Genomic DNA, 18,875 nt, shown 5'->3' with positions numbered 1-18,875 from the left:
AGAAATATTATTTGGGTTCAAAGGAAAATACCTGCAAATTAGCTTGAAAAAATATTTAAAAACAGATCCATAAAATTCTGGACACCCCAAATATCTACTGCTGAGGTAACATGACATGCTAATGTGGTTTATGTTTTGGCAAGACAATATGTAAGCAGCCAAATGAAGCAATATTGAAATGAAATTAATTGAACTGAGAGAGAGAGAGAGAGAGAGAGAGAGAGAGATACAGTATCTCTCATTCTTCTCTCCCTCTCTCATTTCTCCATTTCTCCTCTGGCCAGTGCACAAGGGAGAGGCCTAATAGGGTTGGCTGTTCTGAAGGAAAACAAATCAAGGACACGGACTAAAGCTCAAGAAAAAAATACAGCAATATTCCCTAAATTACAGCTATTAAAATATCAAAGCTGGCTATGGTAGTAAATTGTGTGTGTGTGTGTGTGTGTGTGTATGTGTGTGTGTGTGTGTGTGTGTGTGTGTGTGTAATGGACAGCCTAACTGCGATAGTAGCGCAGTTTTTCTCATGTTTAAACACCTGAATATGAGCATTAATAAACAAACAGAAAGAGCAAGACCAAAAGATACACAGATATACATTTCCTACACACACAGACACACAGACATCCACAGTTTAGTCCGGTCCCACTGGGCCTCACCTTCTCCAGCAGGGGCAGCCAGGCGGTGACCAGGTGCAGGTTCTTGAGGCAGAGCCACTCCCCACTGCGGGCACACTCCCTCAGGGTCGCAAGAGCAAGGTCTGCCTGGCCCTGGCCCATGGCCACCTACACACACACGCACGCACACACACACACACACACACACGCACACACGCACACAGGCACATCCACACACACACACACACACACACACACACACACACACACACACACACACACACACACACACACACGTGAGCATGTCTCTAAATTCAAGAAGAGCATGACATATACTTAATAGCACACTTACTAACCCCCCCCCCCCCCCCCCCCCCACACACACACACACACACAAACACACACACACAAAGAGGGACCTAAAAATAGGGGACCATGGGACTTCCGGTTTGGGCCATGCTGGAGTAAGACGCAAGAGAGTAGAGCTCCGGCCTAACTTGTCTGTAACTTTCCTTAAACGTGTTTTATAACGCCGTAGAACTGTATTAACAGAGCAGATATAACATCTTAACTAGCCAAGAACATATAATGAGCACTTCCAGACACAAACAGTCGACTTCGGCTCCACTGCCAACGCGGAACACCATTGCTAGCAAGCTAGCTACTATGGCCTCCCCTGCTAACGAACGCTCCTCTGGGAATGACGATGGAATCTCCATGGGCCAGTTGGTGGAGGAGCTCTCGAAGCAACGTGCTAGTTTAAGAGAGGATATTTCCATTCTTATTCAGGATTCTGTTGGCCCTTTGCAAACTTCTATGAACGCTATAAAAGAGACTGTAGATAACTTTCAAACCCGCTTGACTGCAACGGAATCCCTAGCAGGGGATAATTTTGACAAGTTATTCGCAGCGGACGCAGCTATCAAATCCTTGCAGACACAGAATACACAGCTCCTGGATCGCATTGAGGATTTAGAAAACCGCTCTCGGAGATCTAACTTGAGAGTTGTGAATGTTCCTGAAGACAGTGAAGGGGGCGAGGATCCTGTGGCGTTTATGTCAAACATGCTGATGGAGATTATGGGCAGTGAGGTTTTTGACTCTGCTCCAGCTTTGGAAAGGTCGCATAGAGTGGGCAAAAAACCTGAACACACTCGACAGTCTCCTCGGCCGTTTGTGGTATGCTTCCAAAGATTCCAGGAAAAGGAGCGTGTACTGCGATGGGCTAGACAACATGAGCTGAAATACAAGAATTCTACTCTGAGAATTTATCAAGATTTCAGCGTCAGTCTGTCAAGGAGACGTGCGGAGTTCAATGACATCAAACAAGCACTTTACAAGAAGGGAATCAAATTCCAGTTACTTTATCCAGCCTGTCTGCGAGTCTCTTTTGGAGGAAATACACTTAAATTCGACACACCAGAGGAAGCAAAGGCGTTCTACGATCGACAAGTGATGGATCCAGAGTAACCGCACGGATTGCTTCACCTAGCTTTGAACTTGTTCAGCAACGACTAGCTGCTACTTCGGCTGACAGCTGGCGGCTAGTTCACCTAACTAGACTAAACTGTGCTTGAGGGAAGTTGTCCTCACCACCTGATAATGGCTACATAAAAGGACTAGCACGAACTTTTTGAGGTAAATCTGTTTTGTTCCCAGGCTACTATTATGTGCATTTACTCTCAAACGCTAAATTGACTTTGTTTGTTTGGGGTCATTCTAAACTGTGATTTTTGAGTTGATAGAGGTGGCTAGCCAGCTAGCTGCTTTGATAGCTAATGCAAGCTAACTGTAATACTGTTAATGCTTACTGTTACTGATTAATGTCGCAGCTATCCTTGCTTAAACTCATTGTCGGAATAATCCGTTTTGATGTGGCTAATGTTAATCGGCGATTTTGGTTATTTTAAGACATGTCCTAGTTTAACTTTTAGATGGCCAAAGGCTCTCCCGTAGTTTAGGTTTAGACACCTCCGGAAGATTCTAGATTTAGAGGGCCAGCGGTCTGCCTATGTTCAGGAGGCAGACCTTGGAGAGTTTGTTATGATCAATGTGGGGATGGGTTTAATTGACATAACCAGTTGCTGTTTATTTTCTGTTAAAACGGGGTTTTATACTGCCAAAGGGGTTTTTGTTTTGGTCATTTTGATTGATTATTATTTTGGAGGAGTTGCTAACGAACGGTCACCGTTTTGCTACAGGGTGCGCACCCCACCTCATTCCCCCCCTTTACCGGTGAATGGCTGACGGCACTAATGATAGTAGGCCTAGGACAGGAGCAGGCACGTCGTCCACCCGATTTATAAGCTGGAATGTTAAGGGCTTGAATGGGCCGGTTAAAAGAACACGAATATTTTCCCACTTGAAAAAATTGAATGTAGAAGTAGCATTTTTACAAGAGACTCACTTGACCATAGCCGATCAAGTTAGGCTCAGGAAAAATTGGGTAGGTCAGTCTTTCCATTCTGCCTTTAACACCAAGGCAAGGGGAGCTGCAATTTTGATCCATAAAAAGGTATTGTTTACGCCTTCAAAAACGATCTCTGATCCTCAAGGAAGGTTTGTTATAGTGGCAGGTTCCCTGTTTAACACCCCAGTCGTACTTATAAGTGTATATGCCCCTAATTGGGATGATGTTGATTTCATTAACAAACTCACCTCCCTGATTCCAAATCTAAATTCACATAGGCTCATTCTTGCTGGAGATCTGAACACTGTAACTGACCCAGCTATGGATCGCTCCAGTCCTAAAACTTTATCACGTTCCAAAATGTCCCAAGCTCTTTTTGATTTCATGCATCGGACTGGCTGTGTTGACCCATGGAGGTTTTTATACCCACACAAAAAAGAATTCTCTTTCTTTTCACACGTACATCATACCTACAGTAGAATAGATTATTTTTTTGTTGACAAAATACTCCTTCCCTATGTAAAGAAAGTAGAGTATAGTGCCATAGTGGAATCAGACCATGCACCAGTGATTCTTGATCTTGTTTTTTCTCAAAATCTGACGCAGCACAATACCTGGAGACTGAACACAGCTTTATTAGCAGACAAACAGTTTTGTGAATTCATATCTAAAGCAATTGATGAGTTTTTGTTATTCAATAGATCAGACGAAATATCAGCGTCTACACTGTGGGAGACACTGAAAGTTGTTATAAGGGGAGAAATTTTGTCTTTCTCCACATCACGTAATAAGGCAAGAAAACAGAGGGAGCAAGAACTTATTAACTCTATAAGAGACATAGACCACCAGTATTCCACAGCCCCAACTCCGGAGCTATATAAAGACATGATTGCTCTGAAAACTCAATATGATTTATTATCAATGCACAATACTGAGAGACACCTCTTATGGTCTAGAGGGCACTACTATGAGCATGGAGATAAAGCCGGTCGCTTGCTAGCTTACCAGTTGAAATGCAGATCAGCGTCTCGTATGATCCCGCAGATTCACAACGGTTCACAGTTAACAATAGATCCAATAGAAATAAACAATACTTTTAAAGCATTTTACACAGACTTGTATACATCTGAATTTCCACTTGATTCATCAAACATGTTTCAGTTTTTAAATGATTTAGATATCCCTAAGGTTGATGTGGATGTTAAAACTGAATTGGACAAACCCTTGCAACTACAGGAGATCTTTGATTCTATCCAGAAAATGCAAAGTGGCAAAACCCCAGGGCCAGACGGCTATCCTGTGGAATTCTACAAGAAATTCTCATCTCAGCTAGCTCCCATTCTCCTTGACATGTTCAATCATTCATTGAGTCATTCAGAACTACCACAGAGCCTAACAGAGGCATCTATTTCACTTCTTTTGAAACCCGGCAAGGACCCGCTTCAGTGTGGGTCATATCGGCCAATTTCACTGTTAAATTTAGATGTAAAGATATTAGCTAAGCTCCTCGCCTCAAGATTAGATACTGTAATGCCCCAAATAATTTCCATGGACCAAACTGGGTTTATGAGGGACCGCCACTCTTTCACAAATATTCGTAAACTATTGAATGTTGTGCACTCTCCAGCGTCCAGGGAGACTCCAGAAGTGGTTGTTTCCCTGGATGCAGAGAAGGCATTTGACAGAATTGAGTGGGATTATTTGTTTGCCATCTTAGAAAGATTTGGCTTTGGATCTAACTTTGTCTCTTATATCCGCCTGCTATATACTTCTCCAAAAGCATCTGTAATAACTAACAAATTAGCTTCCCAACTTTTCCCCCTGTCAAGGGGTACTCGACAGGGATGTCCCCTCAGCCCACTTTTGTTTGCATTAGCTATAGAACCCCTGTCAATTAAGTTAAGAACATCACACATCATACACGGGCTTCACAGGATGGGAGTTGAACATAGAATTTCTCTATATGCTGATGACTTACTGGTCTATATATCAGATCCAGTGACATGTGTCCCTAATGTTGTGGAATTGTTACATGTATTTGGGCATTTCTCTGGCTACAAATTGAACCTGTCCAAAAGTGAATGTTTCCCAATTAATAGTTTAGCACTTCAGATTTCAGATAATGCTCTCCCTTTCCGCATTTCCAAATCTGGCTTTAGATACTTAGGCGTACAGGTCACCCGTAACTTTTCAGATCTTTATGAAGAGAATTTCAAACCCCTCATGAGAAAACTAGAATCAGACCTTCAGAGGTGGTCAGCCCTATACCTATCTCTCACAGGTAGAGTTAATTGTATTAAAATGAATGTTTTACCTAGATTTTTGTATTTATTTCAGTGTCTCCCAGTGTTTTTGTCCAAATCATTTTTTCAGTCTTTGAATAGGTTAATCTTTTCATTTTTGTGGAACGGTAAAACTCCTAGAATCCGTAAGGAATTTCTAGAGAGACCTAGGAGCCAGGGTGGTCTAGCGCTTCCCAATTTAAGGAATTATTACTGGGCATCAAATGTACAAAAAGTTATACACTGGTTTCAGTCTCCAGAAATTGAATGGTGCCAAATTGAAGCAAACTCCTGCATATCAACATCTCCCTCTGCTTTGGCTACAGCAAAATTACCTTTCTCACCTTCACAGTTTACATCAAGCCCTGTAGTGCATTCTACTCTTAAAATATGGGCACAATTTAGACAACATTTCAAACTTCTTGATTTTTCTATGTTTTGCCCTATTGTGAATAACCACCTCTTTCCTGCAGCCAGAATGGATCATACCTTTACACAGTGGCAAAGAGTGGGTCTTCTTAGATGTAGTGACTTTTATATTAATGGTCTTTTTGGCAGCTTTAATGATCTTACAGAGAAATTTAATCTACAACGGTCGGATTTATTTAGATATTTTCAGGTCCGCCACTTTATTCAAACACAGAGTTCAACCTTTCCAGCCTTACCAGCAAACTCAGAGTTGGACACTCTCTTACAGACTCCTGTGCAGAATAAAGGCCAGATCTCAGTTATAACCAACACCATCTTTTCTTTTCAGAAGGTGTCATTAGATAAAATTAGAACTGATTGGGCTACAGAGCTGGGGATGGAGATATCTGACGCAGACTGGGACTGTGCGCAGAGTAGAGTCAATGGAACATCCTCCTGTGCCCGCCTTAACCTCATACAGTTTAAAGTCTTTCACCGGATTTATTACACCAAATCGAAATTGTCCAAAATCTATCCAGACATTGATGACCGCTGTGATCGCTGTAATTCTACTTCAGCGGATATGACACATATGTTTTGGACTTGTCCAAAATTAAGAGACTTTTGGTCATATGTTTGTAAAACTTTAAATGAAGCATTTGACACCAATGTGAAGCCGAATGCAGAAATGGCCATTTTTGGTATATTAGTAAGTGAGGTATTAATGGCCACTAATAAGAAAAACGCGTTTGCTTTTGCCTCCCTTTTGGCTCGTAGAAGGATAGTGCTGGAGTGGAAATCTCATCAACCACCAAGTGCATCGATCTGGCTTAAGGATCTGATGCTATTCTTGAAATTAGAAAAAATCAAGTATTTCTCTAGAGGATCAACTAATACATTCCATAAAATATGGGATCCATTGTTGTCTTACTTTGAGAGGCTTAACACCCTCCCCCCAGATGATACAACTTAGCCTGGTATGCACAATTGTGTTGTCTGATACCTGATGTGACCCCTGCATGGAGTGGGAATTGTTCCCCCTCTGAACCTCTTCCTCCTCATTTTATTTTATTTTATCTTATTTTATTTTATTTTATTTTTATGGCAGTATAAGGGTGGTGTGGGTGGGATGGGATTGATTTAAATGTGAGAAAACAGGAAAAAAAAAAAAAAACACTGTACCTAAATGTATGGATCTGTTTTGACTTATCTTTCTTGAATAAAAACATGGTTAAAAAAAAAAAAATAGGGGACCATTACTTATACATCCTATACGCTGTCATGGTCCCCGGCCCAGCTGCGGTAAACCTTCATTTCACAGATCAATAAGTGTGCCCTCCTCAGCCACTCACACCTGTCCCATTCCTCCTGAGAGGCAGAGAGAGGGACACGTATCGATTGCACACACACACACACACACACACACACACACACACACTCATTTTGCCCCCCAACCAAAACACTCTCATTCAAGCCAACAGATGAAGTTTTAAGCTCCCAGGAATGAGTGCTCGGTGCTCATACATGACAGGCCAGGGTGCCTTGGGCCAGCGCCGCTCTAGTAGAGCACAGAGCACCGTGGTGCTGCGCGCATGCTGAGCTGGGATTGCACATTTGTGTACACTGGAAAACATTCCAACGCATAATAACCATGTGACATGTGCACCATTAATATTCTTGAAATAAAAAACTGTAAACCAAATTGTAAACAATCTGTAAACAATCACAACAGTGATGAGGGTCAGTGTGGTGCTGGGGGTGTTTGCAAAAAGAAAAGCAGGGGAAACCACATGCCTCTGATGCATACTTTCTGTTGATGATATACTAACACTGTTTATTATACGGCTCTTCACAATGCAAGTAGAACGCTCCATTCACTTGAATGGGATTTCCCAACGTTCTACCGGTCATTAAATCTGTATATAACACCTCTCCAAAGGTATACTGACCGCTGCCAATGGCAACAGGTTCACTCCGCTAGTTGTAGGGGTTCGGGGTTCTGTTCATCCTGTCGGGAATTATTTTCCGATAATGACCGGCGTTCTATACATTATCCCTTACTTAAATACTCATAGTCATAATGGCGGGTGCAGACAGGTCAAAGGTCATGGGTTCTGACCTCATGGTAGTTCTCACGGCCCACGGTCTCGCTGGCCAGCTCCAGCAGCTCCTGGGACGGGTCGGCGCCGGGAGAGATGATGATGAGGACCGGCTCGATCTCCAGCGTCTCCGCGTACAGGCGCTTCAGATTCAGAGGAGGGGGAGAGAGCTCCCTCATACCTGAGAGAGAGGAGGGGGAGAGAGAGAGAGGGAGAGAGAGGAGGGGAAGATAGAGAGAGAGAGAGATAAAAAAGAGGAGGGAGAGAGGGTGAAAGAGAGAGAAAAGGGAGGGGATGCAGAAAATGACAAAAGTGAAGAGGAGGCAAAGATAAAAAGGGAGATCTGCTCAGATTTGGCAGAATGCGGCATAAACAGAAGAGTCTAAAACACACACACACACACACATACACACACACACACACACCTATACCCGTTTGTCGGGCTAAGAGGACAATTTACGAAAATTTTCGTAAATCAGACTTAACACAGGGATACAGGGACACAGGGTTCCCGTGGTGCTAGAGCTACAAAACACATATCAAACGTCATGAAAAAAATCAGGGAACCTATACAACGTTTAAAATTAAAAGATTTCCTTGCCAAACCTGAGATATAAAAAAAAGCCGTTTTTCAGACTTTTTAGTGGTTTGTAAAGACTTTTCTAAAACAGGGTCTATAAGGACAGTGTGGTGTACAAGGTCAGTGATGTCATCATACACATACACTGAGTATAACCTGCTTTGAAAGGACACAAGGTCTGTAAGGCCAGGTCACACACATACACCGAGTATAACCTGCTTTGAGAGGACACATGGATTACTAGGCCAAAGTGACTAAGGCACACCATTATAATAATATTGAATATATATTAAGAGGTAATTTTGTTTTCTTTGTTGACCTACAGTTGTACATTACAATTTGGCACATAAGCTGAACTACAGTAAGTGTAAATAACTCATCACATCGGGATATAATTTGCAGATAATGTACATAAGGTGCACAATCACGCCATTCTACACTTCTTCATCTAGAAAACATCAGCACCTCCAATCAAATACGGTCAAGCTACACAACCCCACCAGCACTTATCTTTGTATCCTTCCTCACTAGTATTATGGAGGTTTCCATGTCCTGAACCAACTGCCAACCTGCAATCATGCTTCACATCCCCACTGCAACTGGCGTGTCCAGAGTCTGCCATTGCCCATTGCACAGAATCACACATAACCTGAGAAGAGAGCCTTTTTTTGTAGGTTTGTCATTATTAACACACCACACAATATTTGCTGTATCACTGAACTGTATTTGGTCACCTCAAGATTCTGTTCCTTAGCAAAGGACAGCATTGTAGAAATAAATAAAGCAAAATAAAATGAATCCTTACATTAAAAGGTCCAGGCTAACCACAAAGCAAAACAAACAAACAAACAAACATCTGCCTGGGAGCAATATAAATTAAGTGACCTAAATTTCTGAGAACAAGACATAAACTTATAAAATATTAGACCCAAGTCTCAGGCTAGCCAAAAGTGCATTTAGTGTTTAGCCTTTGAATGCCTTTTAAAAGTCAAGCCTCTGTTGCGTACAAAATATCGAATGTTTTGAATGGATCTTGTCTCCAACACAGGGTGTTCCTTTTCCTTGCACTTCAGGCACTGCTCACTGGTGAGTGACACCGTTTTCAATAAAAGGCCTCATATGTTTCATCACAGCTTGTATCTCCTCCTTGGACCATGGTCTCTTCACACACCGTCTTGATGAAACACGGAAACCTGAACAATTACAAAAAAGATGAGAAGAAATGAAAAGATAAAAGATCCTTCAACGTGTACAGTACATGCAGGCAGGGATGTTGCTGTTCAAAATTGCCAAACAAACTGGAACTTGTGTCGACAAAATGTGTGTGATAATAAAACACAAAATACATCCAGCTTCTTTATATGCTTTATATGTCTAACCAAACATAATTTGGTGTAGACTGCACATTAGCAAGCATGCCTAGTGATGGAGAGCATTTAAATAATACCTTGAGTGACTGAGTCAGGGAGATGAGGTGAACTAGAAGTCACACAGACAGAGTTCCACAGGTCATCTAAAAAAAAAATTGTAATATATTCTACTGCCATGCACATAACAAGCAGACAGACAATTCTGTATTCTAATAACTAAAACTCATGGCAAAGTTGTTAAACTGGATGGCGAGCGTGACTGCAACAATACCTTGAGTGATAATTTTACTAGGAAATGATGTAGATGTACACAGGCCAAGTCTTCCCTGTTGTTTTAAAATGATCATGCAAACTACTTAAGACATCAAAATACTAAATCACAAAGCATATGTGTCACAATGAAGAGAGATGACAAAAAGATAGCAATCGTACTAGTAGCAAATTCCTGACTAAAACATTTTTAATATACTCTAATGAACCCACAAATCCAAGCTCATGAGATACGTTGGGCAAACGTTGGGTCCATTATTGAAATTATACCTGTTATAATATGACTGATTGAATGACTTTGTTTGTTTGCTGTTACCCTATATTAATTGTTTATTTTCATTAGGTTATTGCTTGAATTGATATTTTAGTTTATGTTGCTATTCTCCCTACTGTAGTCTGACCAACTTTTTGAAATTGTTCGCTGTTAAATCAATTATTGTATTGTTTTTATTTGTATGTCGCTTTGGACAAAGGCATCTTCCAAATAGCAAAAGCAATAACCATAACCATAACCATACCTTGAGCTGCGGTCTCAGAGAGGTGAGGCGATCCACAAGTTCCAGCAGCCAACATTACTTCATTGTCTGAAAACAAGACAAAAAAGGCAAAACAAACAATGGCATCAACTACACAGCAAGGAGGGTAGGCAATAGAAAATATTTGAAATAACATTAGGCTGTTATCTTAATGTATAAAAAAGCCTATTTTAAAGGAACAGTCCACCGTTTTTTCATATTAAACTACGCTATTCCCTTAACTAAGACGAGTTGATACATACCTCTCGCATTTCAATGCGTGCACTCACTGGCTCTGGTGCGCGGCGCTACTTTGATAGCACTTAGCGTCCAGTTCATTCATTAGGATCCAAACAGAGATGAAGTTAGAAGCAACCAAACACCTTCATGTTTTCCCTATTAAAATACAGTTACATGAGTAGTTACACGACTAGTTAGTGACACAAAATAAAACATGGCGCTTTTCTAAGTGGGTAAGAAGGAGAACTATAATGTGTGGCGGACTAGTAATTGGGAGCACTTCGACTCCGCGCAGTAGTATCTTCACTCCAAAATGAAACTGAAAGTGCAAGAGTGATGATATTACTGCGCCGAGTCAAAGTACTCCCAAGTGTTATTCCGCCACACAATATAATTATCCCTCTTACCTGCTTAGAAATGCACGTTTTATTTTGTCTCACCATACTTGGTCGTGTGACTACTCGTGGAACTGTATTTTAATACAAAAATGGGAATTTAGGGAAAACATGAAGGTGTTTGGTCGCTTCTAACTTCACCTCTGTTTGGATCCTAATGAATGAACTGGGTTACCTAGAGTACTATCAAAGTAGCGCCGTGCGTCAGAGCCTTTGAGTGCATGCATTGAAACCTGAGAGGTATGTATCAACTCGTCTTAATTAAGGGAATAACGTAGTTTAATATGAAAAAACGGTGGAGTGTTCCTTTAAATATTTCACCAATACAAAATACTAACCATAAAGCATATGTGTCACAATGAAGAGAAATTAAAAGAAGTTATGCTTCTAACAAAGTTTCTAACAAACATACTACTGGCAAATTCCTGACTAAAACAATTTTAATATACTCTGATCTAATGAACCCACAGATCCCAGCTCATTACATGAGATATGTTGGGCAAACTTTGGGTCCATTATTGAGATTATACCTTGAGCTGCGGTCTCGGAGAGGTGAGGCGATCCAAAAGTGCCAGAAGCCAATATTTCTTCATTGTCGAACAACATAACAAAACAAAAAAACAATGGCATCAACTACACAGCAAGGAGGGTAGGCAATAAAAAGTTTACACATTTGAAGCCAATTTTAAATATTTCACTTATAGAATTACAAAATCCGCATTTTGGGACCCCATTTGAACATTACCTTGCAGAGTGGAAACATCGGGGAGTTGCTGTGATCCTGTATCCATATCTTCTGTGTCATCTATTAAATGACAATGTAAAAATGTTATTACATCATCAACCATATACACATACACCAGGTATATTCAACAAAATGTAAATGATGCATACCACCGATTCCATCAAGAGATTTTCCTTGAATATCCTTCACACTTCCCTTCTCCATAGCCATAAGCAGTTTTGAGATCTTAGCCAGCTGAATTGTTGATTGGGGCAGTCGATAGTACTCTATATGCACCCTAATGTCATGGCCGAGAAAATCGGCCAGCTGGTCCAGTTCATTATCTTTCAAGTTCATGACTTGGCTTATTGTGGCGATCTGTTTGCGAAGGTTAGTTGATCTGAGGTTTTGAGGATCTTCGGCTCCACAAGCATCTGCAAATTGACCAAACTGCCCTCTGTAGTGACCAAGACTACAAGGAACAGCGAAGAGGTAATCGTTGTTTTCAGTAACTCCACACTCTTTCCTCTTACTAATGAGGGGTGACAGGTTAGCGGTCATATCAGGAGTCAGGATCACCGCAACATTTCGTCCTTTTTCCCCCCTCAATTCCACTCTGGCGAATTGTTTGCAAAGTCTCCTCTCAACTTCTGTAAGCCCAGTGCTTATGTCATCGTTAAATTGTGACATGTCACGATCTTCAACATTTTTTACAGTCATTCGCGCCACTTCACCTGGATTATCGGCTAGTTTCTCCTTAGCCAATTCCACTTGCTGACCAAGATGTAACTGTATCTTCTGAACGTCTTTGGCCAGTGGAAGCCTGGTGCTCTTGTTGCATTTGGCCTCGCTCAGGTTTGATAAGGCAGAATGGGAAACTAATTCAGACCACTTTGTTTTCTGAAGTGTATGAAACCTCTTGATGGAATCGATCCCCTCTTGGTCCTCTTCCATGAGGGCACGACACATCATGAGGTCACTTATCTTTCTGAGAGAATGCCCAATTTTCAGGGCCAAACTTGGGGCTTTGAATGTGTTGTTTTGGTGATCAAAACCAGAAACTCTCTTGACAGCACTAGTAAGAATGAAGAAGTTGCCTGGTTTTATTGCCTCTTCCATGTTATGGATTCTAGTTGTGTGGCGCAAAGTCACAAGTAATCTCCCAAGTTCCCTTACTTTCTGTCTTATATACTCATGCTTTGATCTGTCACTCCCATGTTTATTAAAGAGGGACTGGGCAAACTGCATGAGATAATGATCATTCCTTACTGCAGAGGACACTGCATCCTTGTGCATTTTGCCCAGCACTGACCAAAGTTCACTTGAGATTGGCTGGGACATTGTAGATTGAGCAGATGCTATGCCAAAGACTCTCTCTCTCAACTTGGGTCCCTCTTCAACATTATTCTCGGGTCTCAGAGCACATCTTTTCATATGTCGAGAAAGTTCTTTTCTGGATATCATACCCTTACAGTACAAGCAGTAATCATACGTCTCAGAGCTGCTGCTCTGTTTGGAACTCCTTTTCACTTTAAGACAGCCTGATCCTGTGGTTTTAACGACTGAGTTATGCTTGAAGTTGCCAAGGTTTCGGAATTTTTCAAGAAGAACCTTTCTGTCCTTTGATGATTTGGGGAACTGGAGTGCCTGAGCAATTTCAGCATTTTCATGTGCATGCCTCTCGAGATGACGTGCAAAGTTTGTTTGAGGTTTTCCACATAGGAAACAATAATTGACATGGCTTTTAAGGAGTTTTCCTGATTTGGTTGGGGATTTACTTTGGCTAAGAACATCCACCGTACCCTTTTCGGTACTCACTGTTTTCTGCATGTTTGACTCTGAGCTTTCTGGTTCTGGTTTGGGGTCACTTTGGAGATCACCGATAGTTTCTACATCCACCAGGAAATTCTTACAGATATCCTGTGTATTCATGTGTTCTTGTTCAGCAAAAGTATCGCCTAAATCAGGCATGTTAGTGGTATGGGACGTTTTGGATGGTTCAGGCAACTCAACACTCAACTCTGTCCCTGAGCTTTCTGAATCCGATACAGACTCTGGGATGTACTCATCATCAGATGCTGATGTTACATCATCCTGTAAAGTAGAATGAAATGAATGGAATGAAATGAATGAATTTAAAAAAACAACTCATTATATCGATATATACTTCAATGTACACTTACATCTATATCCCAGTCTTCTGAGGATTTCTGGAGGCAGTTTCTATGCCACACACCACAGCATTCTTCATAGACAAAATTAGGCAAACCACAGTGTTAGACAACAATTGAGCAGTTTCCCATGCTGACTAATCACATACTCATTTTCTTATTAAATGCAAACAGCTTCACACTTTCGAAACATATAAAATCAAGAAATGTGAACAAAATGAACTATTAAGTACAAATGCACAGTTTTAAAATTCAATTTAGACAAAAAGGACACAGGTTTCCACCATTAAGGTAGAATTCACTGGAGTGGCAGAGCATGTACATTACTCATTCAAAGTTAAAAATGCATGTTGTGATCCCACACATCACACATTAGATTGATCATATGGCATCGTCCTAACAATTAAGATACTTGAGATCCTGAATATAAAGCATCGTTACTGTAAAACAGATACATTAGTAGCCTGACCTGATCAAAGACCGATTATTTTTGTAACGTGTAATGTGCAAGGTGTGAGGCCATATAGGCCATGTTTCAAAATGCATTCTTGGCCCAAAGACTTCTGGCAGAATGGAAGAACAGAAATGCTGAAATGTTTATCCTACATTAACTAAGAAGGCTTGTGGGAATAAAAGGAAAGTAATTTAAAAGCTGTGGAGACAACTTGAATAATTTGGATTGCCAATTGCTTGGTAGATCTATTGAATTAGGTCTGGATTTATTAGGCCTAAAGTTTTTGTTCATCATGACCACTACATTCTAAATTCAAAGGCGACTTGAAAAGCCCACTCGATCTATTATCAACTCAGATGCGTAAAGATAGGCCCAGTGACTTATTGGACGGCACAAATTTAGAAAATGTTAGAAAAAAAAAACCCACTTGTAGATGCTTATTGGACATGGCCTGAGTGTTCCCATCCTGCCTTGCGCAGTGATTTGATTCACGCTGCTTAGACAGTCTGGAAGCTACTGCCCTAATTTTCCCCTGAGATAGGGGACCAATCACAGAAGAGGGGGTAAAGCAAGACGATGAGGAGCTATGCACATTTGATAGACATCCGTAGCGCCCAATGAACGGAACTGGGCATTTTTTCAAATACGAGAAAATTTACTTCTGGTTGCCAGACCACGTCTCATTTGAGAAGTGGTAGGCGCAAGCCAGGCTATATTGGACAGGCATTTCGAGTATATAGACATTCTAAGAAATGTACATGTTCGATGAAGGTTTAACTTCATCTTCAAAGTTTATGAGCATATGTGTAATTACATAACGGACTTGAGGGCATTTTGCTTGTGTTGACACTCACTGAGACATAATGAAAAGTTGGTGTATTATGCTTTTCTGCCAAGCTAATCTTTAAAAATGTTGGCAAAGGATGATAAACATTGCTCCATGTTCACACAGCGCATCAAACCAAGTCCATGAAAAATGCATGTCACCGAGCTGCAGCGTACTGGATGAAAGAGCGATACATTTGCGTGCATTTAAGGTTGTAGCTACAGATGGTACGGGTTGAGAATGCTCCTTTCTTTCCCGCACATCGGGACTCCCGAAGCATCGGGACTTTAATTAAAACTGCAACCGCAAGGGGGCAACATAAGACCGCCTTAATAAAAGGAAGGTTCGGCTCATACCGGAAAACACGGAAAAACCCGAAGACACCGCGCTGGTGACAAGCGGAGAAAAGAGACATCACGCTCGGCAGGTCAGATTGCAGTTTCAGAGTTTTCGAATGTTTTACAGCGTACCTCACAGCTGGCTCTCTCACTCGACGTAGCCTATAACTCAGTCAGTCCAACAGAGATGCCAGAGCAACGTTTTGGTCAATGGAGAGGGAGAGAAATGCTCCGCATATCCGTCTCATTTAATCCGTCTCATTTAATCATTAAAATGAAGGTGATGACTGGCGAAATTATAATCAAACGACGTTTCAATAAACCATTGTTGAAATTAATGAAAATGGTTTTAGAAGCCTTCAATTCAACCTGAAAGACTCGATATAGGCAACCTTAGATTAATTCATTAATTCATTACGGTTACAAGACCGCATTTCCGTGAATAGGCTATTATTGTCAAGGCGAAGACGAAAGAGATGGACAAGATGGACATTTAGGCTACATTTATGTTAGGAATACTTAGAAATGTGTAGGCCTATAGGCTATTTTAAAACGGAGGCATGTTCATTTTAACCGGCGACGCTGGGTAGCACCCAGCACTTTATCACAGATTTTGTCCCCACCACTTTTGACAACTGAAAATAAAACGTATTTAACAGAAATATCTTTAATAGGCCTACATGCCTATCATGTCACTTTACTTATAACCGTAGGCTACATGATTGGAGAAGATCGCGCATTTTGTAACATTATAACAATGGATGGTCAGATATGCGATAGGGCAGTGAGGGTGATTCATTGTAACCATCGACTAGTAGGCCTAGCTCCGCAAAAGAAGTTTCTAGCAACTTAGAATATATGGATCTCGTTATGCATGTTCATGTTGATTCAGAGATAGACATAGACTACCGTGGGCTACTGTGCGTCAATATAACAGCATTTTATCATGTGGTGAATTAATGACTAACGTCAGTTTAACATGTCAGAACTTTTGATCGGCGTTTCAAGTGCATGCCGCGAATAGGCTAAATGAACTCGACTGACTGAATCCTTTATATTTCTTGGCTAGGTGCGAAGAAATTGACACTCGAACTGTGGCGTAAATGGTTGAGGCATCTTAATCATACGTCAGCGACCGGGGTTCAAAACTTACTCTACGAACCTCCGGAACCCATTAAGACAAGAGGCATTATTTTATTAAAAAGTTTTGCGATTTTTTTATGATTGCGATGTCTGCTGAAAAGAAAAGTTAATATGTGAATTCGTGGTTCAGCGCACACACACACACACACACACACACACACACACACATTTTTACATTTACATAATAGGGCTCGGGCACACGCCTTGCATTCTAGGAATATCGCCGCCATTTGGTAGCGCACTGAACGTAATATCCATTCATTCAGATGCACAAGACAAGAAGCAGAAATAGTAGCGATTTATTCTTTTCCTCTTGCGATCGTGGGTTGCACTGTTACACCCCACTACACAGCAACATACTACCAAGAAGGCAAAAACTAAGTAACAGGAACACACTAAAAGGCGGGAGTAAATCCATAGTAATCCATAGTAAACTAAGGAGTGAAGCTGCCAATGTGGCTGTGCCCGCGAAGTTTTGATGTCATGATCCCGAGCCCTAGTGTCAGGAAGTGTCTGTCGAGAGAGAGGGGGGAGGGAGGCAATCGTCCAATGCCGCATACAGGTAGACTATAATGTCTAGTGAACTGGTTAGACAAGTGTGGGGGAGGGGGAATGATCGCACAAGACAATTGCTCTTCATGAAATGGGTAGTCTCACAGACGTGTGTCGATGTTTAAACGTAGCCTACTACATCACTTGCGAAATCGGACGTGGCACATAGAATTATTAGGCTACTGGATTTAATATAGCATAGACTTTGTTCATCCTATATTAGCCTATATTAAAATGTAATGTGCTGCGGGGAAGCATTGGGGAAGTCAGTTTAAGTTGTCCTGTAACAATTTGCCTCTTATTATAAGAGTATGCAGCCACTACGCACATAATAGTCTAGGTTACGGGCGGATGCGAGCAACCCCATGCAAAAGAAGGCCTTAAGTTAACGGACTGAAGGCCTGTTTACATGTCAAACATGCATTAAATCTAAGAAACGAAAAACACAAATATCATGTATTGTGTCGTAAACAGTTAATGACTTCGTGGCCACTATGCGCAACTGCATCGCGCAGTGAGCTGAAGGATAGGAGGACCGACACTTATTAACACAAAGCTTTGTAAAGCACTAACAACCACCCCTCAAAGTTCATTGTCCATAAGTCCAAACAATAAGTATAAAAATCCGACAATCCAAAACGATAACGAGATCTCCCAGAAACGAAAAACAAGTTTGTTGAGTAGCCTAGTCCTTCCAACAATCTCAGCTTTTGCGTTTGTTAGATAAAAGGCATTCTGTCCTGCTGTATTCCAATGAGAAAAAATCATCCACAAGGTAGGCTAAGGGTCACGGTAATGCAGCATGCAGGAATCTATAGGCCTACGCACAAAACGAATGAATGGATTATCGGCCAAAACGAATGAATGGGTTGGGAGAGTCGTCTGGCTGTGTCAGCAGACTGCAGTCGGTCTCGAGGGGTTAAATAGCGCACGTACTTGAATTTTAATCTGAAGAAGACCAAATCAAATCAAAAAAGAAGGATTTCAAGTGTGCGAACCTTTTTCCATTTTTTTTATGATTTAGCCTACTCTTGTTCTGCACCTTGACCGGGGATGTGCACAAACTTTTTTACTACACTTGAATTTTAAACCAACTCTTCTCTAGCCTATATCCTATAAAAGAAGGATTTCAAGTGTGCGAACCTTTTTCCATTTTTTTTATGATTTAGCCTACTCTTGTTCTGCACCTTGACCGGGGATGTGCACAAACTTTTTTACTACACTTGAATTTTAAACCAACTCTTCTCTAGCCTATATCCTAGCCATACTTTAATAATCAGATGTTATGCTCATTTTTGTAGGCTACACCTCACCGGCAAGCACGCACGCAAATGCTGCTTTTGCACATCTACAATATTGGCCAGGCTATATAGAATAGGCTTTTAGGACTGTATTTTGCCTTCGTGCAACTTTAGTTGTGCTCAATCTAAATTATTGTCAGTAAGGATAGGTCATATTACCAAATGGCGAACCTCGAAAATTAT

At 41.1% G+C, this 18,875-nt stretch overlaps 1 protein-coding gene and 1 long non-coding RNA gene across 2 annotated transcripts in view; both read right to left on the bottom strand.

The window, feature by feature from the left end:
* Nucleotides 1–18,875, bottom strand: part of LOC134099628 (cytoplasmic dynein 2 heavy chain 1-like) — a 151,438-nt gene that overhangs the window by 96,481 nt on the left and 36,082 nt on the right. Inside the window, exons 4-5 of the mRNA XM_062552568.1 lie at nucleotides 7,834–7,994; nucleotides 657–782 (exon numbers count right to left, since the gene is read on the bottom strand). Coding sequence (XP_062408552.1) covers nucleotides 657–782; nucleotides 7,834–7,994 — 287 coding nt within the window. The remainder of the gene's footprint in view (nucleotides 1–656; nucleotides 783–7,833; nucleotides 7,995–18,875) is intronic.
* Nucleotides 8,264–11,777, bottom strand: LOC134099828 (uncharacterized). The gene is made up of 4 exons (XR_009941179.1): nucleotides 11,714–11,777; nucleotides 10,552–10,617; nucleotides 9,841–9,906; nucleotides 8,264–9,586 (listed from the first exon to the last, which is right to left on the bottom strand). It is a non-coding gene; the product is annotated as an uncharacterized LOC134099828 (long non-coding RNA).

This window comes from Sardina pilchardus, chromosome 13 (genome assembly GCF_963854185.1).
Source record: "Sardina pilchardus chromosome 13, fSarPil1.1, whole genome shotgun sequence".
NCBI lineage: Eukaryota > Metazoa > Chordata > Actinopteri > Clupeiformes > Clupeidae > Sardina > Sardina pilchardus.
Note: the sequence above shows the minus strand (reverse complement) of the source record. Positions and strands in the feature narration are given on the sequence as shown.